We start from the raw sequence: 26,738 nt of genomic DNA, 5'->3' as shown, positions 1-26,738 counted from the left end.
ACACCGAGGGGCCAGAGTATGATGATCTCTGAAGGCCTAATAATCTGGCCACTCAGTGTGTGTGTGTGTGTGTGTGTGTGTGTGTGTGTATTGAAGACCTGGTGCATGAATTCGTGCATGGGTGGGGTCCGGCCAGCCTGGCCATGCGGAGGGGACATGGGCTGTTGGCCAACCTGTTGGTCGAACTCCTAGTCAAGGGGACACTTTGCATATTAGCCTTTTATTCTATAGGCTACACACTGAGTGGCCAGATTATTATGCGTTCAGAGATCATTATCATCTGGCCACTCAGTGTGTGATTTTACTGACTTCAGAGAGAGGAAGGGAGAGGAGAGAGGGGGAGGGGGGAAACATCAGTGATGAGAGAGAATCGTCGGTCAGTCAGGGGGTTAGGACTTGGACACATCTTCTCTGGGACCCGGTTCACGCCCAGCACTGTGCTCTGTGTAAAACCCCAGCACTTTCTCCGTCGGTGCAAGTGTTGTAGCACGCTTCTTCCCCGAGCGCAGGAGGCGCCAGCACCTCCCGGGCCTGGGTGGACGTCACCGTTGCTAGGGCTGAGCCGGGTCCCCTGGAACTACCCAGGGACCAGGCCATGGTGACACTGGCGACAGGGAGCCTGGGGGTGGGAGGGAGCCCCAGAGAATTTGCCGGCGGCGGAAGCTGAGCTGTGTGACTCACCGGCACCAGGCTCTGGAAACCGGCTCCCCGCTGATCCGCCAGAGCTGGCATCCTGTCCCTGCCCAGTCCTTAGGACGCAGGGCCGGAGGCTGCGGGAAGGGGTGCCCTGGGGCGGGGGGGAGCTGGACGGGGCAGCGGGCGGGCGCCATGGAGTACGTGCTCTTCGTGCTGTACTTCTCCTTCTTCCTCTGCCTCTGCGCCCTGGTCTGCCTGTACTTCTCCGGCTGCCAGGAGATGACCTACCGGCATGAAGGTAGGGCCGGCAGGCAGGGGCGCAGAGGGGCGGCTGGAGCGGTGGAGGGCTGGCTACTCTGGGGCTCCCTCTTCCCCCCTCAGGCGTGTGACCAGCTCAGGGAAAGCCCTTCTGGATATCAGAGCGAAACTGGGGTCCTTTACGTCTTCTAGGCACATCCCCCCATGCTTGTCTCTTTGGTAAAAGGAGCCAGCAGACCAGCATGCAGCTGGAGGCCGAGCCCCGTGGGCGCGGAGAAGCTGTGCGGGAGGAGCGGACAGGACGCGGTGCCCCTGCAGTCTCTTTCCCGGGGACCCCGGGGGTGGGGGGTGAAGAGGATGGAGACTGACTGTGCTTGCGGCCGGTGTTGCCGGTGGCTCCCGGCTCGCTCCTCAGTGGCAGGTGCAGTGGCTCTCGGCTCGCTCCTGGGAGGCAGCACGGGGGCTCCTGTGGACGGCCAAGGGGCCGGGAAAGGCAGGAGCTCGGTCCTCATAGACAGGACCAGACCCCCCGCCAGGCGGGAAACGGCCTTTCCCGGCTCGTCCTGTGAATGAAGGCACACACTCTGGTCCAGGGTGGCTTCCCCTGGAGACAGCCTCTTACAAAAAGCTTGCCCTAGAGCAGTGGTCGCCAAACCTCAGCTCTTTGGCCCCTTGAGCATCCTATGCCACTTCAAAGTAGACTCGCCAAGGCCGAAAACCGACTTCTGCGCATGGGCCACGAAATTTCAATTGCACTGTACGTGTGCGCCCACACGTGGTATTTTGTGGAAGAGCCACACTCAAGGGGCCAAAGAGCTGCATGTGGCTCGAGAGCTGCAGTTTGCCGACTGCGGGTCTAGAGGCACTAACCCCGGGCACGTGTTACAGGCGGTGTGCCGTGTGCCGTGTGCCGTGTGCCGTTTGTGGCCCCACAGCTTTTGTTGTTAGAGGACAGTGACCGAGTGCCCTTTTGTGTTTGGTCTCCGCCCTCAGAGTTGCCGCCTCCTTCCCTCCCGGCAGCTGCTGCCTCGGGGGTGGAGGGATGGGTCTGGTCTCGGGGGCCACGTTGTACTTAAGGGCTCCACTGGGTCTGGGCAGCCCCGCTGTGATGCCACCCGCAGTGTCTGCGCAGATGCCCTGCCCGGGGCTCCGTGCCTGAGCGCCTGGCCAGCAGCCCCAGGGTTTCAGCAACGGGGTCAGCCGGGGTCATGACCCCTGGAACGGTCCCAGCGTCGCACCCCGTCCTGCCCTGATCCTTGGTGAGTGTGGCTCATGGTTCCTGGGGGCACACCCTGCCAGGCAGGGCCTTCCCTGCATCCCCACGCTGCCCAGGGCACATCACAAACAGGCCTCCCCAGAGGCCTGGCAATTAGCGGTGTTTACAACAACAAGGCCGCCGCCTGTGCCCCGGAGAGCAGGGGGCTGTGCGTGCGTGCGTGTGTGTGCGTGTGTGTGTGTGAGATACTCCCCCTGGGGGTGCTGCTCTCACCGCCGGGGTCCCAGCCCCTGCTCCCTGGCCACCCTGAGCTCCGCGGGGTTTCTGCCCTCGGGGGACTGGGTGCCTGGCTGTCTCCACCCCGCCCGTGGAGAGAAGAAACACGTGAATCGATGGAGCACCTTAGGCAGCTCCCGCTGAGTGGCTGCGGACTGGAGGGGGCGCTTGGCGGGCAGACACATTTGCTCGGCATGAAGGTCACGCAGAGACATGCTCGGTTTCTGAGAGGAGAACGGGGGGAGGGGGGCCAGGAGAGTCAGACCCTGCCCTCGTGGACCCCCATCCCTGCCCCCGGGGCTCCCAGCCCAGCCCGGCGGGAAGACAGTGATAAGCCTAAAGCAGAGCCATCTGTGCCAATAACCTGCCGGTGGCGGTGAGTGGAGGAGGAGACAGGCGAGCGCCAGGGGGATAGGCTGGGAGGCGTTGGTGGGGTCAGGGCAGCGTTCTGGATCAGGCTGCATTTGTGCGGACTCAGGGGAGTGAGGAGGGAGCCTGCGGGTCCCGGAGGAGTGTGTCTGGGCGGTGCCAGGCCCTGTGCCAGGCACCTGGGAGGCCCGGGCAGGCTTGGCGGAGTGGCTGAAGCACAGCAGTAGAGGAGGGTGAGGCCTGGCTGGTGTGTCCCAGTGGTTAGAGCGTCAGTCCTCACACCGAGGGGTTGTGGGTTCGATTCCTGGCCAAGGGCTTGTGCCCGGGTTATGGATTCCCTCTCTGTTCTTGGTCGGGGCGCATGCAGGATGTGCCTCTCTCACATTGGTGTTTCTCTCTCTCCCTCTCTCCCCGGCCCTCCTTTACCCTCGCTCTGAAAGCAGAGGAAAAGATGTCCTCGAGTGAGGATTAACCCAAAGAGAGGAGGGAGAGGGGTGAGGCTGCAGCGGTGACTGGCCGCCAGGGTGCAGACAGGGGAGGCCAAGGCCAGTGGGAGGCGGTTTGGTGACTTCACGAGGGAGGCCCGTGGCTGGACCAGGAGGGAGGGGCCGGGGCTGAGGGGCTTGGCTTGGGCTTGAGGTGGAGCCCCAGGGGAGGGCCAGGAGCAGCGAGGGCGCCTGGGGGTTTGGCCTGAGCGACTAACAGGGCGGAGCTCCGTGGGGGGCACTGGATGGGCAATGGGAGCGGTGGGCGTTGGGGGTGCGTTACTGCCCACTGGGCCCATGAGCTGCAGGGGAGACACTGGCCGTAGCCAGGAGTTCGGCTCCTGCCCCACGGGTATTAAAAAAACAAAAACGGGGCGCGAGGCGGGAGGGGCAGCGGAAGACAGGTGCCAAGGCAGGGATGTTGGGGTGCCGTGTGGTGGTCGGCTGCTTCCCGCAGCGCCCCTTCAGAAACTGACTCCTGGTGACAAGGCCCTCCCTCTCCTCCCCCAGCCCCGCTCTTTGTACACTTGGAACAGAAGGCTGCAGAGAGTGGGAGGTGCCTTAGCATGTGGGTGCGCCCCACCCCCACCCCTGGTTCCTCAGGTGGGGGGGAGGGGGGCACAGGGCGTCTGGGCGAAGCCAGGTCCGGACACACCAGTGGGATCTGGGGCTTGGCTCTGGAGTTCGTCATGGTTCTTTCTTCATGATCATGAGAAACAGCCAACTATACTAATAAAAGGGCAATATGCTAATTAGATCCGGCATCTTCCAGACGTCTTTCTGGCCAAAGCCACGTGGTGGGGGCCAAGGCAGGGGTGGTTAGGGGTGATCAGTCTGGCAGGGGAGAGCAGTTAGGGGTGATTAGTCTGGCAGGGGAGAGCAGTTAGGGGCATCAGGCAGGCAGAGTGGTTAGGGGTGACCAGGCAGGCAGTCAGGCAGAGGGATTAGGGGCCATCAGGCAGGGAGGTAGAGAGGTTGGGTTGATCAGGCAGGCAGGCAGAGGTGGTTAGGGGAAATCAGGGCAGAGGAGCAGTTAGATGCATAAGGCAAGCAGGCAGAGGGGTTAGGGGCGATCAGGCAGGCAGGCAGGTGAGTGGTTAGGAGCCAGCAGTTGTACATCCCCCGAGGGTCCTGGATTGGAGAGGGTGCAGGCTGGGCTGAGGGACTCCCCCTCCCCTGCACGAATTTCATGCACCAGGCCTCTTGTTGATTGTAAAATTAAATAAAAATCCTCCTCAGGGATTGTTTGGGGGTAAAGACCATGTTCCTAAACCAAGATGATCTGGAGACTGTGTCTGATGTCTGCAGTCCCCAGGCCCCACCCTCCCAGTGTCTGACCCATAGGAGGTGCTCCATCAGGTGCCTGTGAATGAATGTGTATGTGAATGAATGAATGAGTGTGAATGTGAATGAATGAATGGGGTGGGAGAAGTACTGGGTAGGGTAATCGGGAGGTCGTTACACAGTGACCAGAGTTAACATCGCCTCTGACTCTGCGTGATGGGTGCGTGAGGGTCCACTCACTGTTCCTTCTAACTTTACAAATGCTCGAAGTTTCCCGTAATAGAAAGTTAAAGAAACGCTGCCTCTCAGCTCAGGCCTGGTGAGGACCGGGCCACATGCTCACGGGTGCTCAGGGCCCGTCTATGCCCATTAGCTTTTCCCTGGGTGTGGTGTCTAGACCCTCCCCCTGGCCTGCTCTGCTCCTTCGTGCATGCGTGCTGCTCCGAGTGTCCGCACGTGGGCACAGCCTGGGTGGCCTCACTTTGCGCCCACAGGTGAGGGCAGGTTCCAGGTCCCTCGGAGGGGCGGAAGGCCAGTAGCCCTGCCCGGAGCCAGGGTCCGGCCTGCACCCAGGGTGCCCTGCGGCCCGGAGGCTGCCGTGGCTGGGGACCCGGTGGCCTGAGTCTGCTCCTCACACGCCCACGTTGCCTCCGCAGAAGCATGTTGTGGAGACGTTTTTTGGATTTGACGAGGAGTCGGTGGACTCGGAGACCCTGTCGGAGACGTCCTGCAACACGGACAGGACGGACCGGGCCCCGGCCACGCCCGAGGAGGACCTGGACGACGTGAGTGCACCCCGGGCCCCTGCGCCCCACTTAGAGCTCCCACCCTGCCCCGGGGACGGGGACGGAACAGCCGTGGTCAGGGGAGGTGGCCCCCTTGGCGGGCTCTGGACGGCTGGCGGCACGGGCTGGCGAGGGTCCCTCCCCGCCCCCAGCACCGGCTTCACAGAGGACGGAGGGTGCCTGGGGTGACTCACCCTTTGGATTGAAATTGGTGTGTGGTGGCCGGTCCCTCATTCTGCCACACACACACACACACACACACACACGCACATGCATGCACACGCGTGCACACCCCCACACCTCCCAGTGGAAGCAGCAGGCTGCTGCCTTCCTTACGAAGCAGGCGTGTGTGGGAGAGGTTGCGCACTGAGGGGAGGCAGGTGTGAACCCGCTGGAGGCCCCCAGCCGAGGCCCCGCCCCCTTCCCTGGACCTGGCTCACCGGGTGCGAAGAGGGCGTCCTCTCTCCCCGCCCCCACCCCAGCCCAGCTTTCCTAGGAAAACGGAGTGAATGGACCATGCCAGGCTCGGGCTTTTGATTTCTCTTCTCAGCCACAGTAACAGGTGTCTCTCGGCACCGAAGCCCTGCTCCACACTGACCTCTCGCCAGCACACGGGACTGTGTCGCGTGGGGGCACATGGGCATTTAACTCGACAGTCCTGTGACGGGCGTGTGCAGACAACACGCTGACTGACGCCCCCTGCAGGCGTGTTTCCGCCGCGCAGTGTACCTCCGTGGAGGAGGTCCCGGTGTGGGCAGGCACACAGGGCCCTGCACGTCGGAGCTGGCCCCGGTCACAGGATTCTGGGTTCGAGGGTTGGCCATGGTGTCGCTCAGCGCCGTCCACCCCTGGCCCGGAGGCTCCCGGTCATCGTGGGCGGCAGCGGGGTGGCCCTGCCCCGGACCACACCCAGTCACGCTTGTCCTGGCTCCCTCCCCGCCCTCCAGACGACCACCAGGGAGGAGGCCGACCTGCGGTTCTGCCAGCTGACCAGGGAGTACCAGGCCCTGCAGCGCGCCTACGCCCTCCTGCAGGAGCAGGTGGGGGGCACGCTGGACGCCGAGCGGGAGGCCCGGGTGAGTGCGCGCCCGCTGGGAGGGCTGGTCTGTCCCCTCGCGCTGTGGTTCTGGCCCCCTGTGGTTCTGTCCTGTCGCCCTGGGGGTCGCTTGGAGGGGGTCTGAGAGGTGACAGGGTGGGGGGACACATCACAAACTCTAGTGGCGGCAGTGTCCCAGCGTTTGCCAAACCCCACGGAAACCTGCGGGTCTGTCAGGCTGCCTCAGCCCCTGCTGGCCACCGGGTCCGTCCACGTCTGCCCTGGTGCTGGGCTGGGCTCTGTCTTCCTGTAACACCCACCTGCTGGTCCTTCCCCGCCTCCGGGGGTCACCACACCGGGGCTGCTTGCCCTCCTTCCGAGAGCGAGGGCACTGGAGAGCACACCGGGGCCATTGCATTGCACACCCCGTTCACCCCGAGAGGCAGGGGTGGCGAGGGAGGCTGCGGGGAGGGCGCTTCTGAGCCACGATCGACTCCGGCCCAAAACGTGTAAGTCCGACAAGGTAAAAAATGGCTGGGCATGGTTTGAGCTGAGCCATGTGTGTGTTTTTTGTGTGTTTTAAAAATATATATATTTTATTGATGTCAGAGAGGAAGGGAGAGGGAGAGAGAGAGAGAAACATCATTGATGAGAGAGAATCATGGATCGGCTGCCTCCTGCACGCCCCCCACTAGGGATCGAACCTGCTACCCAGGCAAGTGCCCTTGGCCAGAATCAAACCTGGGACCCTTCCGTCCGCAGGCTGACGCTCTATCCACTGAGCCAAACCAGCCAGGGCCATGTGGGTTTTATTGGAAATTTTATTTGATGTTGAAAAGCCAGGAGAGTCTGCATAGCCCTCCAGGCGCCCGCTTCTCTCGGGGAGTCAGAGCTTCTGCAGCGGCAGGCTCCCGGCTGTGCGCTCCCTGTTAGCCACCCTCAGTGCTCAGCCCTCGCCCTGGGCGATAGATACGGGGCCCCTGAGATTGCCAGGCAGGTGTGAAGTGCTCAGGGTGCTAGTGATTGCGTGTGAGCAGCTTCTGGACTCGGCTCCCTCCCTTTTGTTCTCTGTGACTCTCAGTCCTGCAGCCAGGGAACTCCAGCGGCTGTTCCCCTTGGAAGCCACTGAGGCGCAGGGCTGTCAGGCTCCTGGAGGGGTGGGGAGCTGGAGGGCAGCCAGCATGACCTTCTCCAGCCCTGGGACTCCAGCAGGTGCGCTCTGTGGCGGCTGGACTCGCCCAGAGGCACTGCCCCTCCCCAGGCCTCTGCGTCTTTGTCTATAACACAGGGCAGACCTGCCAACACGCAGGCCTTTGGTTTTCCGGATGTTTCCTCCGAGGGCAGAGCTGGCAGCCCCCGGGGGGCTACGTGGGAGCGCATGCTCTGAACACGGGCCCGTTTCTGAGGCCTGCGCTGCAGTGTGACCCTTCCCGTGGCTCGGCCGCCTGCTCACCTTCTGGCCTCTTCATTCCAGACCCGGGAGCAGCTGCAAGCCGACCTGCTGAGGTGTCAGGCCAAGATCGAGGACTTGGAGAAGTTGCTGGCCGAGAGGGGTCAGGTGAGCAGTGGTTGTGTGATGCCCCTGGGGCCGGAGGGAGACATTGAGGGGGAAAAGCACCAGCGGAAGCCAGGCAAGAACACCCCAGCCGGGTGGCCTGCGTGCAGGCCTTTAAGACCTACAAGTTCTGAAGCTCTGACCTGGCTCACTTCCTGTTTGTTTGCACGAAAATAGGACACAATCCCAAAAGCAAAGTGGTTGCCAAATCCTTTCTGACTTGTGTCCGAGGAAAAGCTGCCATTGACGCCCAGGGTTTAACTGTGCCGATGAGCTGGGCCTGCCACCAGCTGCCAATCTGGGCAGAGGCCCGCCCCTGCCCCCGATCTCCAGGCTGTGACCGTCCCATAAAACCCGGCCCGTGCCTCTCCGATTAGTGCCACCCCGTGTATGCGCCCCTGCATCTGGTCAGGCCTGGTGACAGCGGGACCGGGGGAGAGGCAGAGCCAGGCCTGCCTCTGGGTGGGAGCCTCCAGAGCGCAGCCTAGCTGCTGGGAGGAGGAAGCCGGAGCCCCTGAGCACAGGGGGGAGGAGTGTCCTCCTCCTGTCACTCACCGCCCTCTGCCTTCTCCGAGCCCTGGCCGTGTGGCCGGCATCCTGTCGGCGCCAGGGACGCAGTGACAGGAGGGCCAGTGCGTGTGCTCAGGGGCTGATGGGGTGGCCGTGGTCAGGGCGGCACGGCCAGGGGATGAGGGTGTCGCTGTCAGACGCTGGCCTGTCGGCTGTGGTGAGCCGGCAGGAGAGGGGTCTGCGGGCCGACCTGGCCCCCTCACAGCGTGGCTGTTTCTCTGTCGCTGATACAGACCCCAGTCCCTACGCTTTTAGGGACATGAGCCGGGAGCGGGGTATTCCACAAACCAGCCGCGTCTCTCTTCTGGGGTTCGAGGTGGGGGACTGCGAGGTCGTTCTAGGGGCCGTCCTCCTCTGGGAGCCCCGCCCCCGGGGGCTTGGCCGTGTGCGTGGGGACATGCCCGGTGCTTCTCCTCAGGGCTCCACGTGGGTGGAGGACAAGCAGCTGCTCATGAGGACCAACCAGGAGCTGCAGGAGAAGGTACGTGCACCTGTCCCTCCCCCGTGCCCTCCGGCCTCCGAGGCCGCTGTGGCCCTGAGTCTCCCAGCCTCTCCTGGCAGCACCCCAGGCCGGCTCTGAGGGAGACCCCTTCCTTGCATTCATCAGAGCCCGGTTCCGGGGGATCCCGGGCCTTGGTGCTGGCTCCGTCCTAGGGAGGAGCAGAAGGGCTGACCTGGGCCTTCCCCAGGGCACCTGTAGACAGACAAGGTCATGTGTCTGTCCTGATGGGGCTTCCAGAGCCCCCCACCCCAGGGGACGGGCCTAGGACACTAATTGACTGGCTGTCCTGGTCCAGTTTATGGACTGGAGGCCATGATGCTGGCAGAGCTGAGCCTGCCCTCCCTTGCCGGTCATGGAACTTTCTGGAACTCTCTCCAGGAGAGAGTTCTCTCATGCTTTGGGACAGACCTTAGCTTAACTTTTTCTCACCTGCCTGCAGTTTAGTGAGTGGTGCAGCCATCGCCATGGTGTGGTTTCGGGAACTCCCTGCCCTCCCCCATAGAGGTCCCCCGTGCCCACGTGCAGTCCCCCCCACCGCACCCCCAAGCCCTGGCGCCTCCGGGGACTCGGTGTCCCTCCAGGTGTGCCTGGCTGCACCTTCTGGGCCACAGGTGCCAGGCCTGGGCTTTAGGCGTCCTGGATGCGAGGGCGGGATAGCCTGGCCTGGCCCTGGCACGGCGCAGGGCCTCCGCGCAGCCCCAGCTCTGCCCTGACCCCTTGTGGTCATTTGCATTTGGGCCGCTGTCCCCTGAGGCATCTGTGCATCGAGAGAGAGAGAGAGAGAGAGAGAGAGAGAGAGAGAGAGAGAGAGAGGGAGAGGGAGAGGGAGAGAGAGACAGACAGACAGAGAGAGAGAGAGAGAGAGCGCGCTGTCTGACCTGCTTGCTCAGTGCCGGGGCCACAGGAAGCTCTGATGCTGTCTCCACTGCCCGCGGGGGCAGGACCCCCTCCAGTCCCACTGGGGTGAGGTCAGAGTGCTCCCCGGGGTGAGGTCAGAGTGCTCCCCGGGGTGAGGTCAGAGTGCTCCCCGGAGTTGAGGTCAAAGTCTCCCGGAGGTGAGGTCAGAGTGCTCCCCGGGGTGAGGTCAGAGTGTCGAGTCCACCGGGGTGAGGTCAGAGTGCTCCCCGGTTGAGGTCAGGAGTGCTACCCAGGGGGAGGTTCCAGAGGGTCAGAGGTGTCCCCTGGGTGAGGTCAGAGTGCTTCCCGGGGTGAGGTCAGAGTGCCTCCCTGGGGTGAGGTCAGAGTGCTCCCCTGGGGTGAGGTCAGAGGGTCAGAGTGCTCCCCTGGGTGAGGTCAGAGTGCACCCTGGGGTGAGGTCAGAGTGCTCCCCTGGGTGAGGTCAGAGTGCTCCCTGGGATGAGGTCCAGAGTGCTCCCCGGGGTGAGGTCAGAGTGCTCCCCTGGGGTGAGGTCAGAGTGGCTCCCCGGGGTGAGGTCAGAGTCGCCTCCGGGGTGAGGTCAGAGTGCTCCCCGCGGTGAGGTCAGAGTGCTCCCTGGGTGAGGTCAGAGTGCGTCCGATGAGGTCAGAGTGCTCCCAGGGGTGAGGTCAGAGTGCTCCCGGGGTGAGGTCAGAGTGCACCCCGGGGTGAGGTCAGAGTGCTCCCTGGGTGAGGTCAGAGTGCTCCCCGGGATGAGGTCAGAGTGCTCCCCGGGGTGAGGTCAGAGTGCTCCCTGGGGTGAGGTCAGAGTGCTCCCCGGGGTGAGGTCAGAGTGCTCCCCGGGGTGAGGTCAGAGTGCTCCCTGAGGTGAGGTCAGAGTGCTCCCCGGGGTGAGGTCAGAGTGCTCCCCGGGGTGAGGTCAGAGTGCTCCCCGGGGTGAGGTCAGAGTGCTCCCTGGGGTGAGGTCAGAGTGCTCCCCGGGTGAGGTCAGAGTGCCCCCGGGATGAGGTCAGAGTGCTCCCCGGGGTGAGGTCAGAGTGCACCCCGGGGTGAGGTCAGAGTGCTCCCTGGGGTGAGGTCAGAGTGCTCCGTGGGTGAGGTCAGAGTGCTCCCCGGGGTGAGGTCAGAGTGCTCCCCGGGGTGAGGTCAGAGTGCTCCCTGGGGTGAGGTCAGAGTGCTCCCCGGGGTGAGGTCAGAGTGCTCCCTGGGGTGAGGTCAGAGGGTCAGAGTGCTCCCCGGGGTGAGGTCAGAGTGCTCCCTGCGGTGAGGTCAGAGTGCTCCCCGGGGTGAGGTCAGAGTGCTCCCCGGGGTGAGGTCAGAGTGCTCCCTGGGGTGAGGTCAGAGTGCTCCCCGGGGTGAGGTCAGAGTGCACCCCGGGATGAGGTCAGAGTGCTCCCTGCGGTGAGGTCAGAGTGCTCCCCGGGGTGAGGTCAGAGTGCTCCCCGGGGTGAGGTCAGAGTGCTCCCCGGGGTGAGGTCAGAGTGCTCCCCGGGGTGAGGTCAGAGTGCTCCCTGGGGTGAGGTCAGAGTGCTCCCTGGGGTGAGGTCAGAGTGCTCCGTGACTCTCAGTTCTGCAGCCAGGGGCCTCGGGCGGCTGTTCTCCTTGGAAGCCACTGAGGCGCAGGGCAGCTAGTAGCTCATCCAGGGACCCCCAGTGGGGAGAGGGGGGCGGGGTTGAGGGGAGTGGAGGGCAGCCAGCATGACCTTCTCCAGCCCTGGGCCTCCAGCAGCTGCACCTTTGTGGCTGCTGGACTCGCCCGGATTAGAAGGACAAGGACAGGTCACTCTTCCTTCCCCACTGTCGACCTCAGGGAAGGAAGGGACTTCCTCGCTCTGGGCCTCAGTTTCCCCATCACCCATCTATTCAGCAAATGCACGAGGCAGCCCTCCTCCGGGCCCGGCTCCTCGCCGCGGCCCCCTCCCGGCCCGGGGCCACCCGCCCCTCGTGGCCCCGGGAGCACGGCGGCGCCGCCCACTGAGCCGCGCTGTGTCTGCTCCAGGTGCACCGGCTGGAGATGGAGGAGCGCCAGCTGAAGAGCGACATGCAGGACGCGCGGGACCAGAATGAGCTGCTCGAGTTCAGGGTGCTCGAGCTCGAAGTAAGGGACTCCCTGTGTTGTAAGCTCTCGAACGGCGCGGACATTCTCTTTGAGTCCAAACTGAAATTCCTGTGATGCCCGCCCCGCCGCCGAGCATGAGGAAGGGGGGCGCTCCCCGGGGTCCCTTTCTTTTTCTTTCGAAACCTGTATGTTCACATGATTTCACTGCCTTAACGTCCCGGGGGTGGGGGATGCTCGCCGCGGTCCACGGACCTGTACCAGAGCCCACTATTTATTGCCTACGGCTTGTTTTGCACTTAATAAAAATGATTTGTTTTTGCAATAGTTTGCCTTTTTTATTTGTGTTTCATTCCCACAACGACCTCTTGCCTGCATGTCCCGGTGCGCCCTCTGCTGGCCGGGCCGCAGCCCTGCTGCAGGCTGTGCCGGGTAGAGGGGCCCCCCCGCATTCTGTGCGTGGCGCCTGTGTGTGCGCGCTGGTCTGGCCCGCTTTCTGTTGGCCCAGGAAGCCAGGTAAGTGACCCGGGAAACCACCGCGTCGCTCCAGCTCTGTGCTCCGGAGCACACAGACCTGGCATCGCAGCCCGGGGCTCACAGTTCCTTCCTGTAACCCAGATGCAGCTGGAAGCCACTCCCTGGCCCAGAGGGCGGCTGAGCATTGTACACGGTAGACATCGCGAGGTTTTTGTTCGTTTGCTTGCTTTTAGAAGACATTTTGTATTGATTTCAGAGAGGAAGGGAGAGGGTGAGAGAGAAACATCAATGATGAGAGAGGACCATGGACCAGCTTCCTCTTGCACGCCCCACACTGGCGATGGAGCCCACAACCAGGGCAGGTGCCCTGACGGGGAATCAAACCACGACCTCCTGGTTCCTAGGTCGGAGCTAACCCCTGAGCCACACCGGCCGGGCTAGACATTGCGTTAAACCTTCAGTTGCTCCCCCTGCACAGGCCGGCCTCGGGTGACAATGCCGACGGTTTCGTGGCTTCCCGTGAACACCTTCCTGTCCCTAGCGCCTCGCTGCCACGTCACCTCCCACTCCTTCCTGTGTGTGTGTTTTCGCTGAACACTCCCTCGGCGCCCCGGACATGCCCTGCGCTGGTGACGGTCCCTGCAGGGCGGCTCCGCTGGCCTCTGCATGCGGGACCCTCGGGCCCGTTTCTGACGTTGCTTTCCCCTCCGGCTTCCGTGACAGTTCTGTTTTGGCTGGAACCTGGCGTCTGGTCGTCAGTTGCTGGCCTGGACCGCGGCGGGGCCTCAGGAGCCAGGGTGACTGCCCGTGGCTCTCGCTCGTGCGAGCCGGGGTTTCGTTGGTGCAGCAGAAATCAGAAGTTACGTGAGGTTGCGGGCACAGTGGATGCATCGGCCCTGTTAGGAAGCCTTGGAGGGGTCTTTGCTACTCCTCTTCCTCCTGCGCATCCTACCAGCGCTGCTCAGCTGACTAGAATTGTCTTCAGGCCTCTCCGCTGTCCTTCAGAGCCATTCAGGGATTTCCTAACTCCCATTCACACGGAATAGCAGCTTTCTCTAACGACCTTTTCTTTTTTCTATTTAAAAAAAAAATACATTTTATTGATTTTTTTATAGAGAAGAAGGGAGAGGAATAGAGAGCCAGAAACATCAATGAGAGAGAAACATCAATCAGCTGCCCCCTGGACACTCCTCTCCTGGGGATGTGCCCGCAACCAAGATACATGCCCTTGACTGGAATCTAACCTGGGACCCCTGAGTCCATAGGCCGATGCTCTATCCACCGAGCCAAACCGGTTTTGCCTCTTACGACCTTTTCTACGGCGATGCCATGTCAGTGGGCAGAAAGGCAGCCACTGACTGGAGCAGTGGCCAGTTCCGTTTCTTGGCTCAGAAGGCGGAGAAGGTTTCTTTACTAGGGGTGTCGAACTCAATCAGAGAAGGGGCCAAAATCTAAAATCCAGCCTAAATCGCGGGCCGAATGGTTTACTGAACAGTCATAAACTGTCATTGTGATGGAAACGCAGCGGAGTGCAGTGATGACAGCGCGGTGCGGGCCACATTGCAAGGCCTGGCGGGACGGATTTGGCCCAAGGGCCTTGTGTTTGACACATGTGCTTTAAACCATGGGAAGCCCAGGTGAGAGGGAAGCTGATTGGATGAAGGACTTCCTCTCCCCTGCATCTGCTACGACCTTTCTCCTACACCCGTGGTCAGCAAACCGCTCTGTTGACTGATGAGTTTGCCGACCCCTGCCCTAAACGAGGCCCTTGGCCACACTGCCCCCCTCAGGAGTGGAGGAGCCATCACTCAGAGGCCCTCTGACATGGCGAAGCCCGCTGAGGCCTCACTGCAGCCCGGAGGAAGGGGCGGTGTGAGGTCCGGGGAGCATTCGCGAAGGTTCCTGCCGCCGGCCTGTCTGGCTCCCGGGGGAAGGGCAGCCGGGAGGAGCCTTCGCCCGGGACGGCTGGCCGCTGGGCACTTGTCCTGCGGGTGCCGGGGCGGTGCTGTCCTTTCTGAGAACGTGCCGCCTTGGTGACGAGTAAGAGCCTCTCCCGGGAGAACGCTGCCCTCCTCCCGGGGTCGCTGAGATTGGACTCCAGCCACGGCGGACCGGGTGGCCGCTGGGTGTGAGGGGGTTAGGCTAAGGTGACCGGACGTCCCGATTTTCAACAATATGTTAACAATTTGACCCGCGTCCCGTGGCGGCCGCGGGACGCAGGTCAAATTGTTAAAAATCAGGACGGTCCTGCCAAAAGCGGGACGTCTGGTCACCTTAGGTGAAGCACCTGAACGAAGTCAGCAGATTAGATCCAAGTACGTGGGGCCGGGGTCCCGGCCGGCCGCCCCTCCGTCTCCCGTCCACGAAGGAACGCACCACGCCTGCCACGTGGGCTGTGCGAGGGTCACACGGGGTCACACGTGGGCTGTGCGCGGGGCCGTGGGCGCTCGCTCCCAGCACGGAAGCCCGCGGTGTGCGTGCCTCCTGGCTCCCCTGTCCGGGCCGCGGTGAACCGCTTCTCCCCGGTCCCGGGTCAGAGGCGAAGAGGCGTCCCCAGGAGGCCGCAGTCTGAACGGCGCCCTGTAGGAGCGTCTTTGCCCGCTGGAATTGGCTAGTTTTTGCCCAGTAACGAGGGGGAAGCGGCAAGTGGTACCTCATGCAGTCAAGTGCTGTGTTTCAACCCCATCTTTTCCCCAGGAGAGAGAGCGGAGGTCGCCCGCCTTTAACCTCCAAATCGCCAGCTTCCCCGAGAACCACGGCAGCGCCCTCCAGCTGTTCTGCCACCAGGAAGGAGTGAAGGTAGCGGGCCAGGGGCTGGGTGCAGGGCAGGGCTGGGGGGGGGGGGGAGGGGTGCCAGGGACAGAATGCGCTTTCATAAGAGACCCCTGCCCCCGATCCTGAAAGACATAGTTCATTATTTCAGTGAATCACCAATGGTTATCCTATTTGTGCCCCACGATAAAAGAGCAGAGCTGGGAAGTGGCCTTGAATTAACGCCAGCGCTGGCCCATGACCTCCCTGACCTTCCGTCTCTTTTTCGTTGATGAGAACTGGGCGGTCTGGTAACCAAGAGGAGCACTCAGCGTGGTGCCCATCAGGCAGGGGGCGCCGTGGACAGGGCAGCCGTGGTTGTCTAACAGCCCAGTGTCTGTCCCTCTCCTGGGATGGTCCTCCTGGCCCACAGGCTGTCTTGGCCGTCCTGGAAAGCAGGGACCTAAGCCAAAGGGGCTGCTGGGATGACTCAGGCCCCCCCCCCCCCCCCCCTGCCTGGGTATCCTGTGAGAGGAGGAAGGGGAGGGGCCTGGGTGTCCCTGTAAGAGGAGGAAGGGGAGGAGCTTGTGTCCCTGTAAGAGGAGGAGGGGGAGGAGCTTGTGTCCCTGTAAGAGGAGGAGGGGGAGGCCTAGGGAGCAGTGGGGACTGTGGCACAGAGGCTGGCGTGATGTGCTCTGTCGCTCACTCAGAAATGAACGTTGGTGTCTCTTCCAGGACGTGGATGTTTCCGACCTCATGAAGAAGTTAGATATCCTTGGCGATAACGGGGTAACTATGAGCGACTGGCTGCGGGATTTGTGTTCTCGTGGTGGTCTGGTGTACTCTGTGTGGCTCTGTTCTGTTTTCATTTCTTCCTAGCGTAAGGGATGGGATACGTACAATGTACGGCTGTTATATGGCCGTGTTCCCAGGGGCGGCTGGGCCTGCACTTGCCAGAAGTGGAGTTCTCCATTAGCTCATCTCCGAGCCCCTCAGAGAGAATGTCTCTGCCACCGAAAGCTGACCTTGAGGCTGGGGGCTAATCTTGAGAGGGTGGGACTGACCTTGAAAGGGTGAAGATTGACCTTGAGAGGGTAGGGCTGACCTTGAGAGGGTAGGGCTGACCTTGAGAGGGTAGGGCTGACCTTGAGAGGGTGGGATGACCTTGAGAGGGTGGAGGACACTGCTCGGAGAGGACCTGTCGGTTGTCTGGCGCTGAAAGTCTGTGGGAGCCCGTGCCAAACAGCCTTGCCCGGTTTTGTGTTTTAGAATCTGAGGAACGAGGAGCAGGTGGCCATCATCCAGGCCGGGACTGTGCTGGCGCTGTGTGAGAAGGTAGAGCCCAGCACCCACTGCCCTCGGGTCTCGCTCAGGGCGCAGGCCGGTCTGCCGGTCTGTCGGTCTGTGGTGCATGCGCACGTGCATGCCTCCTGCTTTCTAGAGGGTCAGGCGCGGCTGTGGGAAACTCGCAGGCCGGGCCCTCAGTGGGTGTGCTTCCTTCGGCCCTGCCCACGCCCCTGTTCACATGGACTGAACCCCTCACACTTCCAGGCTGAGCCTCCCGTCAGCTCCCCTGCTGCGCCCCCGCTGTCCCGCCGGTGGCCCCCACGCTCAGCCTTCCCTCCGCGGTGAGACGCTGAGGGCATTCCCACGTTTCTTCCTGTCCCCACCGCGGGTGAGGCCCGACCCCTGTGTCTCTCCCATTTCACCTCCGGCCGGGAGGCTCGGACGTGGCCTGGCCGGTGATGGAGAAAGTTCTGGGTGCTTTGTCAGCCCGGTTTCCGGGGCAGGGCTGCCTGAGGGGCCGAGGGCCTGGGGCCTGCCTGGCTGTGGCTACAGCTGTCTGGTTTCTGTCACCCACCCACTTCCTCTAGCCTCTTCCAGCTGCTCCCATCTGCCCGGATCCCCAGAATCCTTGGCTGGTCAGCCTGGCACCATGGGTGCCCTGACCACAAAGAACTGCATCAGCCTCCTCCTCTCTCCACCTCCTCCCCCCGTAAGCTCCTCCCCCTGCCAGTTCCTCTCTCCATCAGCTCCTCCCCTTCCTGCCAGCTCCTCCCTCAGCTGCCAGATCCCACACAGGTGGGTGCGAGCAGAAGCAGCAAGCTGCTGCCGGGGCTCATGTAGAGGAGCCCAACTCTGCCAGGGGGATGAGGTCCAGCTGGGGGCTGTCTTGGGGACTGGACTGAGACGGGTGTTTTCACATCCTGCCACCTGTCCGTGAGCAAAGGTGAAATGCCCAGGAGTGGCTCTCTCCCTTAGGGAGAATGTGGGTGCTGTGAGCCCCCCAGAAAGCGGGTCAGTGGGACCCGCTGAGAGCAATGACAGGGCAGCTGGGTGGCCACCCGTGGGGCTTGCTCCAGGCCCAGGGTTTTCCAGGGACGTGGGCATCTCAGCTGAGATAGGGGCGGTCCCCGTCAGACAGCTGGGCAGCCGGCCGGCCAGCCGGGCCGGTCACCCTGCAGAGCAGTTCTCACGGGATCAGGGGCCCTGCTGACTCTGCCGTCACCCCTCCACCATCACACCACAGCTCAGGATTGCCGCCCAAACCAGCACCTGAGCAAACAGGCCTTGCAGTTCTCGGGTGAGAGGCCAGGCCTGCTTCGTAGCGTGGGCGTGAACCCATGTAAGTCAGGGCGGGCCGTCCCAGGCTGTCCTCGGTGACCTCGAGCCAAGGCCTCCTCCCCTCACCGCCGGAAGCCCTGCCCCATCCCAGCACCCAGACCCCCCTGGTCAGGGGAGGCCAAGGTCAGGGACCGGGTCTTGCCCCCCCCCCCCCCCCCCCCCACGGCACATGCCCCTCAGAGAGGCCTGGACACAGGGCCCTGGAGGTTCACAGGTGAGGGCGAGTCACCTCCCTTCCCTCAAGTTCAAGGCTCATCAGAAAGATGGGTGCTGGAAAAAGCCCGTGTTCCCGCCGGTCACGCGGGATCAGAGAAGGTGACTGAGGCCGCCCCGGTCAGGCTTGCTAATGGCTGGCCCGGAGTCCCGGCCGGGGTGTCCCTGAGGGGGAGCTGGGTCCCAGGGTCCGCCCAGCACGTGTGGGCGGTGAGAGCTGCGGGGAGGGGCACCTGCCGGGCTCCCCAGACTCCTCCAGGCCTGGGGGCGGACTGGCCACGCCTGCCCCAGCCCTGTGGCTCCCACTCCCGGAGCGAGGCCTGCACACGGCAGACTCCGATGTGGAGTTCGCGACCTCGCCTGCCCACGCTGCTCGTGGCCCGGACTTCTGTCCGCCGCGGGGGAGGTCCTGTCCCGGCCCTTTGAGCACAGCACGCGCCCCGCGCTCTGTGTACCCGGGAGGAGGAGGACATCACGTCCTGCAGAGCCTGTCCTGGGAGCAGCCGGCCGTGGTCACTGACACCGACTCCCGTTTTAGTTTGTTCATCTCACGACTGCTGACGTCAGGATGTGAGGAACGAAACCGTTTCCCTGCCCAAAACACACTTACCTGTCCCTAAGGCACCAGCACCCCCTCAGCACACCCCCGAGGTGCAGGGCCGCTGCATCCCAGGCTGTAGGGGTGCCGGTGAGTCCTGTGTGGAGCCTACAGCCTGGGAACAGCGGCCCCTGCCTCAGCCCTCAGCAGCTGTGCCCGCCTCCCTCAGCCCCTTGCACACTGGTACTGGGCACATGTGACTCTCAGGCCCTCGCAGCTGCACCCCTGCATGTCTGGACCCCTCTCCTGCCTGCATCCCCTGGTGCACTGGTTGCTCAGACGTGCCTGGGGGGCGGGGCTGCAGGGGCAGTGCTGGGTTCAAAATCCCCACTCCCCACCCGTGTGACCTTGGACAAGAGACTTAACCTCAGATCCTCACCCCCAGGTCCTCACCTGTAAAATGGGGTGATGCTGGCTTCTCCCTGGGACGGCTGCGAGGGGCTGGAGGAGGTCCGGACATGTGGGCCACGGCCGGCTGCGGAGTCCAGATGCCCACTCTTGCAGTCCTCCACGCTCGGGCCCACCCCGTGCTAGGCAGGCTCCCACACCACGCGTGCCCACTGCCTCCGGTACTCAGGGGCTCACCTGGGTAACCCCCACACCCATCCACCGACACGTGCCCACACGTGTGTGTCCATGACGCGGCCGGTCCCTGAGCAAACAGCTGGAACATCTGCAGAGACTGACATTCCATCCCGAGGCTGCCCTGGGCTGTGCCCCTGGGCCAGGAGCCCACCTGGGAGGAGACCCACACGCCCTCCTCACCGGAGCCCCGCCCTCAGCTGCTCCTCCGCCCGCTCTCTTCCAGTGGCTGAAGCAGATCGAGGGCACCGAGGCGGCCCTGACCCAGAAGATGCTGGACCTGGAGCAGGAAAAGGTAAGCGACGGAGCCGGAGGAGGCGAGGAAGAGCTCAGGTGACCCCCTGTTCCTCACCCCCCGCCCTCGCCCCAGAAAAACCGGCGTGCGTTTTCCCGTTACTTATTTGCACGCATTTCTCTTGCTTTTGCCCTGGCGCCTTTCTGGGTAACGGTGGTCATCCATCCACCTCGCTGTTCACTTACTATATGTTTCGGGCGCCTCTGCTGTCCGGGCCTGGTTCAGGGGTTCAGTACCGAACGCGGGGCCTGGTTCAGGGGTTCAGTACTGAACGCGGGGCGCCTGCTGCCAGGAGCGGCCCCCAAGCCCATGGGGCCACTGTGCAGCGTGCAGTCGGGGAGGCACGTTGGGGATACTGAGGCGTCTCTCCTTACGGGCCGGAGCGCCTGGGAAGAAACCCTGGACCTCCGTTTCCTTAGCCATAAGTGGGTTCCATCTCCACCTCATGGGGCTGTGGAGCCGAGAGACCCCCGATGCACAGCCTGTTTCTGCGCAGCACCGGGCGCCTGCTGGTGGTTTTTCACCGGGAGCGTGTGGGCAGCTGGATGGGAAGAGAGGCAGGCAGGAGTGTCAGAAGAGAGAACTGTTGAGCCTTCTGAGACCAGAAATGAGAGGCAAGAAAGGTGTGGGCGGGAAGCACAGGCCTGGATTCGTGTGTGGTGTGGAAAGACCCCCGAGCTGGAAACTAAGGCACCCACGCCCTCTCAGCACAGCCCCAAGGTGCGGGTGGGCCTTAGGAACAGGTGAGGACCTGGGTTAGGAACCTTGCTTCTGCGCTGGGTAACGGTGGTCACTGAAAACCTGGGCTTTCAGTCCTGTCACTAGGCAACTGGGTATCCAGCACTAGGCTCTGGTCCACTCTGGCCCTCCGTCTCCTCATCAATAAAGTCAAAGGGCTACCATATAGGCGCTCTAACTCTGAAACCTTCAATTCGCAATGGAGAGCGACTGTGATCTGGAGAGATGGAGCTTGGGGCTGACAGTGGGACCTGGAGGGAGCGTGGGGCAGTGACACTCATGGGGGGGGGGGGGAGGAGAATGGTGTTGGCCACGTGAGGCAGAAGACCTGCCTCTGGGAAGGACTGAGACGGTCGGCGGGAGCCTCAGGATGTGGTAAGAGGACCAGAAAGGATTCCTGTGGCGAGCCGGCACGGCCATGGCATCCTCAGCCCCAGGGCGCCTATGTGCCACCAGCTCAGCCAGGCTCTGTGACCCTGAGAGGGGGCGGTGAAGGATGGAGAAAAGACAGACAAGAGAGTGAAAGCTGGGTCTGGGTGGGACACTGCTCCCGGATGCAGAGACAGTGCCAAGGCCTGCAAGCCATGTCTTTATTTTATAGCCGATGCCAGGAGGCAAAGGAAGGGCGTGGTCAATATGTTCACAACATTCTCATGGGTTTCGATCCTATTCAGTTACATGCATCTGAACTCTACCAAGCGCACGTCACTCAGGCACGTGGGGCCAGGTGCTCGGACCATCAGTTGGCTGTCATTGTGCTGGGAGGCTCTGCCCTCCAGGCTGGGATCTGCACGTGGCCACGAGAGGACTGTGCCTGCTCATCAGTCCGAGGCCTGAACCTGTCCAAACACTGAGCTGCTCTTCACAGATTCTGGAGATCCAGGCGTGGGGCTGGAGGGGGACCCTTCTCTGCAGTTGGACTCCCACTAGGGCGGGAGCCCTGATCCGGGTCTGTGGGCCTGTGAGGCTCCCGCCAGAGGACTCAGGGAGCCAGCAGGCGCCCACCCACCCCTCTCTCCTGAGGCCCCAGTCCCCTCCTCAACCCGGGAGACGCGCGGAGCCAGGGCCGGCGGTAGGCTCGGCAGGGCCGGCTGCAGCTGTCCCTCTGCTTCTGACCGCGCCTCCTCCCCCAGGACCTGTTCAGCAAGCAGAAGGGCTTCCTGGAGGAGGAGCTGGACTACAGGAAGCAGGCGCTGGACCAGGCTCACCTGGTAGGACCGGGCGGGGTGGGCGCGGTGGCGTTTTAGACTCAGTCGCGGAGGCCGCGTTCTCCTCGGCCGAGGCCGTTCCGAGTCCTCCGCGTGCCGCCAGGGAGCCGCAGAGGCGCCACCTGCACGCCGGGCTGGGAATGGCCGCACAGAGGAAGGGCCCACGTCCCACATCATCGTGACTTTCCATCACTCAGCTTGGTGGCTCCTCTAGACAAGCTGTCCAATTCTAGTAATCATTTCAGACGAATGGAAAAACACACCCTCTTATGTTTGTTTGCATTTAAATATTATGCTTAAAAGTGCAAAGCTGCCCTGCTGGCGTGGCTCAGTGGTTGCTTGTCGACCTGTGAGCCAGGAGGTCACAGCTCAGATTCCCAGTCAGGGCACATGTCTGGATTGCAGGCTCAGTCCCCAGTGGGGGACGTGCAGGAGGCAGCCTATCAATGATTCTCTCTTCATTGATGTTTCCCTCTCTCTCTCTCTCTCTCTCTCTCTCTCTCTCTCTCTCTCTCTCTCTCTTTCTCTCTCTCTCTCTCTCCCCCTTTCCCTGCCTCTCTGAAACCAATCAATCAATCAATCAATCAATCAATAAACCTTCAAGACAGTGTTCCTGTGGATAGGAAAGAGACAGTCATGAAGGAACAGGGAAAGCAGGGAGCGGCCGCCTATTCATCAGAACAAAATGGCCCTGTGCGAGGGCTTTTGCTCTATTGCTTTTCTTTTTTTAAAGATTTTTCCGGGAATCAAACCAGTAACCTTTCACTGCACGGGGATGCCCTACCCACTGAGCCACCCCTGCCAGGCCAGTATTGCTCTTTTGCCACAGACTGGTCCTGGGCTTCCTGGTGACTAAGGCAAAGCTCATGTTCAGGGTCCCACGTCTGTCAGAGGCTCCGAGGACCCACAGCGAGTGCTCGGGTGGCAGCCTTTCCAGCGGCGAGAAGTGCGAGGTCAAGGCCACGCTGAGCAGGAAGAGGCAGGGCAGCAGACAGAGCCTGGCACCTCCGGGCCAGATCCCGTGCTGTTACAATCACTGTGCAGAACGGGTGGGACTGGGCCCGGCCCGCTGGGCCCCGAGTCCGCCAGGCGTGAGCACACTGTGCTGGCGCTGAGGAGGCCGGGCGGCCAGGGCCCCCCAGCAGGAGAGGGTCCCCTGTGCTGTCCCCACCCAACACCTCCGCATGCCTCGTCTTGCCTGTCCCCCCCAAACGGGTGCCTGGCTGTGCCGTCTTAGGGCGCGGAGCTATTCTGGGGAAGCGGAGTGCACGGGCATCCAGGGGGCGGAGAAGGTAGCTCCTTCGTCCCTAGATGAAGGCACATGCGGCCTCACGGGGAGCTGAGAGGAAATGCCTCCTCTGACGATGGGGACACGAGCCCTCCCAGGCCCATGCTGCACTGCTCTGCAGCCGTTAGCTGCGTGGGGCGTCTTCCTCTCCGGGGGCGCAGGGTTACTGCGTGGGTTACAGCTGCCCTCCTCCTAAGCCGCCAGGGGACCCCGGCGTGGCGCTTTGGGGCGATCCCCTCTCAGCACCCTGAGGAAGGGGGCGCTTGCTCCCAAGGTCAGGGGTCAATTAAGAACCAGTTGAATCACACATTTTTTAAAAAAATATGCTTTTATTGAATTTTAGAGAGAGAGGAAGGAGATGGAGAGGGGGAGGGAGAGGGAGAGATAGAAACATCCATGATGAGAGAGAGTCGTTCATCGGCTGCCTTCTGAACGCCCCACACTGGGGATCAAGCCTGCAACCGGAGCCTGTGCCCTGTCGGGAAATCGCACTGCGACCTCCTGGCTCCTGGGTTGACCCCGAGCCCCGCCGGCCAGGCTGGATCACACGTTTAAGGGGTGGTTATGATCCTGTTCTTCTTGCCCTCGGATCCAGGAAGACACGTTCCCAGAAACGGGTGCGGGGCTGGGCCCGGCTCCCTCACCCCCTTGCCGTGGCTGCCGGCTGCCGGCGGGTCCCTGCCCGGCTCTGCCGCCCTGGGCTGAGGGTCCCTGCCCGGCTCTGCCGCCCTGGGCGCCCCAGCCAGGACTGTCCCCCCGTTTGCGACCAGGCCCTGCCTGTGTGCTCTGCCCTCAGAAAATCCAGGAGCTGGAGGCCACGCTGTATGATGCGCTGCAGCAGGAGCCGGGCGGGAAGGCGGGCGCGGCGCTGAGCGCGGGCCAGCGGGAGGGCCTGCAGGCCGCCGTGGAGAAGGTGCGCCGGCAGATCCTGCGGCAGAGCCGCGAGTTCGACAGCCAGGTCCTGCGGGAGCGCATGGAGCTGCTGCAGCAGGCCCAGCAGGTGCGGCGGCCACGGCCACGGCCACTCCTCACCCGTGTCGTGTTGGTGCCTGGTGCCTTAGTGTCCTCGCCCCAGCCGGCCTGCAGGGACATCTGCTGGGACCACAGGCCATCACCACACCCTCCCGGGACACCGTCCCTCTCCCTGCCAACCACCCCCGCCTCACCCTTCCCAACACTCACACAGCACCCCCTCTCCAGAGACCCTCCTTGGCTCCCCCCTGCCCAGAGGATGCAGCCTGGGTTGTTTAGCCCCTGCCCCCTCTACAAATGTACCACCTTCCTCTCTCTTATCGCACCATTGTTGTTTGTGAGTTTTCTAATGTCTGGGTACCAAGCACCGTTCCAGGACTGGGGGCCCCAGGACCCTGGACTTTCAGGGTGAACCCCAGGCAGGCCCTCTGCACCCTGGGCCTGCCCCCGTTACTCCCTCTGCCCACTCCCCCTGGGGTCTTGCACCACCTCAAATTGATGGTCCTGCCCAGGACACCGCCGTGCTGTGGTCCAGTCTTTGTTTTCCGTTTTATTTATTTATTTACTTATTTATTTTTTAATATATTTTTATTGATTTTGTACAGAGAGGAAGGGAGAGAGATAGAGTTAGAAACATCGATGAGAGAGAGTCATCGGTCAGCTGCCTCTTGCACACCCCCTACTGAAGATATGCCCGCAACCAAGGTACATGCCCTTGACCGGAATCGAACCCGGGTCCCTTCAGTCCCCAAGCCGACGCTCTATCCACTGAGCCAAACTGGTCTTGGCTTATTTATTTATTTATTTATTCTTTTTATTAAATATATTTTTATTGATTTTTTACAGAGAGGAAGGGAGATAGAGAGCTAGAAACGTTGATCGATGAGAGAGAAACATCGACCAGCTGCCTCTTACACACCCCCTACCGGGGATGTGCCCGGAACCGATGTACATGCCCTTGACCGGAATCGAACCTGGGACCTTTCAGTCCGCAGACCGACGCTCTATCCACTGAGCCACACCGGCTTTGGCTATTTTACGTTTTAAAGAGACCCTGTCACAAGAGCACACGCTGTGGAGCTCTAATTCCACTTCCGGAGCAGGCAAAACCCTCCGTTAGTGAGTGGGAGCAGAACAGAGTTTGGGGGGCGAGGGGGGCTGCGAGCGCCTCCTGGGGGAGGGAAAGCCACTGCTCCTCGGTGAACAGGGGGGTCCGGATTAGAACCTGAAGGGGCTCTGCTGACGCGAAGGGGTGTGTTTCAGAGAGTCCGGGAGCTGGAGGCCATGCTGGAGGCCCAGCGGCGGCACCTGAAGGAGCTGGAGGAAAAGGTGGGTGCTGGCCCCGGCCATGGGGCTGTGCCAGGGCCACGTTAGCGGGAAACCTTCTCTCCTGCCGGTCCCACTGCTGGAGAACGGGCCGTCTCCAGACACCCCCTTTCTGCCCTGACCCCTCCCCCCCAAATCGGCATGTCCACGAACCAATAGCTGCTTGGAGCATGCTTCTGGGAAGTGCAGTTTGGGATGAATTGTGTGTGTGTGTGTGTGTGTGTGTGTGTGTGTGCGCGCGTGTGCGCGGGTGTGTGTTGGGGGGGCATGATGTTGTTTTTCTCACAAAGACCTCTCGCCCCCCCCTCCGCGTCACCTCTCTGGGAAGGAGGAGGCAACCGCTAGCCACAGGTTTTGGGGCTCCCCAGGGGCCATTCCCTTCCCGTGGCCGCCTCTGCCAAAGCCAGGGCATGTCCTTGAGGTCTTCCCTCCCGGAGAGAAGCGAGGCCAGCCTGGCCGGCACTCACACCAGCCCTGTGTGGCTACAGGCATTCCCGTTTCACGGCTGAGGAAACCGAGCCCGAGAGGGGCAGATGCTTGGCCAGGACCCGGGACTGGGAAGGGGCGGCTCGGAAACCCCCTCACTTCCTGTTTCTCTCTCCACTCCTCACCCCTGGGCCCACGTTCTTAGAAAATGCTGCCCCTAAATCCCATACTCCGCCTCTTACACCTCTCTCTCTTTTTTCCTTTCTTGTCTCATTTTCTTTTGTCTTATTTTATAGTTTCTGTTCCTTTTTTTGTTTTTCTCGCTAGCGTTCGTTCTGTGGCCTTGAGGACGGCAGGGAGCCGAGACCTGGGGTTGGTACCCTTTCCTTTTCAGAGAAAATCTCAGGGCTTCAAGGGCGAGCCTGCCTGGTGCGCCTGGGACCTTCCCTGGAGCGAGGCGGGGAAGGCCCGACTCTGCTTGGCTGGGTCAGCCTTCACGCTAAGCAGTGCTCACGCAGGGTTTGTGCAGGACCAGGGAGTGCCCCGGGCCTCAGCAGGTGGGGGCGGGAAGCTGTGGGGGCGGGAAGCCGCAGGGGCGGGAAGCCATGGGGGTGAGGGGAGGTGGGTGCTGCAGGGCCGGCTATCCGGGTCCTGTTTCCTCCTCCCCTGGATTTGGGGGGGAAGGTCCTCGTGGGCTCAGCTGGAGTGGCAGGACAGCAGTTGGGGCAGGAGGGGGCACGTCAGCCTGGGGCTCTCCCGCCATGTTAGTTTCCCCTTGTTCCTGCATCCGATCACACTATTTTTCCTTTCCACAGGGCAGAAAAAGAGCCGGTGGGATAAACTGAGGCCCTATGGCAACCCCACCCCACGCGAACCACGTTCACAAGCTGTTCCCCGCGGGCTCACGGCCCTGACAGCGGCGGAGGGGGCCTTGGATGGCAGCGGTCCCGCCAGGCCGAGCTGGAGGAGTTCTGCAGGGGGGACGGGATTGTGTCACGCTCGGGGCCAGGGAGTCCCCACGGGGGGCCTTCAAGAGCCCACGGGGCGGAAACCCGACTTCCAGGGAACCAAGTGCAATTACCGGACACAGCTCCCCGGAGAGCGTCCGCATGGCCGTGGCCGGCCGTGGCCGGCCTGTGTGCCGCCGTGGCCGTGGCCGTGGCCGGCCTGCCGGTGGACACAGACCCTGTACATACGTCCCTGTGAACAGCCCCCTGTGCACCCAGAGGGACTGGCTAGTGTTCCTGTGACCTGGACCCAAAGCCACGCCCCGGGCCCACAAAACCCTCCAGACGTGTGTGCAGCCAGCCCGGCCGCTGACGGCCAGAGAGGGG

At 62.5% G+C, this 26,738-nt stretch overlaps 1 protein-coding gene across 1 annotated transcript in view; it reads left to right on the top strand.

Moving 5' to 3' along the window:
* The window catches only part of JAKMIP1 (janus kinase and microtubule interacting protein 1), a 67,666-nt gene extending 41,344 nt beyond the window's left edge, over positions 1 to 26,322 (top strand). Inside the window, exons 9-22 of the mRNA XM_036420781.2 lie at positions 5,181 to 5,309; positions 6,257 to 6,385; positions 7,820 to 7,903; positions 8,889 to 8,951; positions 11,849 to 11,947; positions 15,080 to 15,181; positions 15,869 to 15,922; positions 16,403 to 16,468; positions 19,378 to 19,446; positions 21,318 to 21,395; positions 23,477 to 23,680; positions 24,916 to 24,981; positions 25,732 to 25,776; positions 26,220 to 26,322. Of these exons, the coding sequence (XP_036276674.1) occupies positions 5,181 to 5,309; positions 6,257 to 6,385; positions 7,820 to 7,903; positions 8,889 to 8,951; positions 11,849 to 11,947; positions 15,080 to 15,181; positions 15,869 to 15,922; positions 16,403 to 16,468; positions 19,378 to 19,446; positions 21,318 to 21,395; positions 23,477 to 23,680; positions 24,916 to 24,981; positions 25,732 to 25,776; positions 26,220 to 26,249 (1,218 nt within the window). The 3' untranslated portion in view covers positions 26,250 to 26,322. The remainder of the gene's footprint in view (positions 1 to 5,180; positions 5,310 to 6,256; positions 6,386 to 7,819; positions 7,904 to 8,888; positions 8,952 to 11,848; positions 11,948 to 15,079; positions 15,182 to 15,868; positions 15,923 to 16,402; positions 16,469 to 19,377; positions 19,447 to 21,317; positions 21,396 to 23,476; positions 23,681 to 24,915; positions 24,982 to 25,731; positions 25,777 to 26,219) is intronic.
* Positions 26,323 to 26,738: the final 416 nt, after the last annotated feature.

The sequence above is a fragment of the Pipistrellus kuhlii genome, unplaced genomic scaffold (assembly GCF_014108245.1).
Source record: "Pipistrellus kuhlii isolate mPipKuh1 unplaced genomic scaffold, mPipKuh1.p scaffold_m20_p_1, whole genome shotgun sequence".
Taxonomy (NCBI): Eukaryota; Metazoa; Chordata; class Mammalia; order Chiroptera; family Vespertilionidae; genus Pipistrellus; species Pipistrellus kuhlii.
The sequence above is the reverse complement of the archived record's forward strand: the minus strand, read 5'-3'. Positions and strand labels throughout refer to the sequence as shown.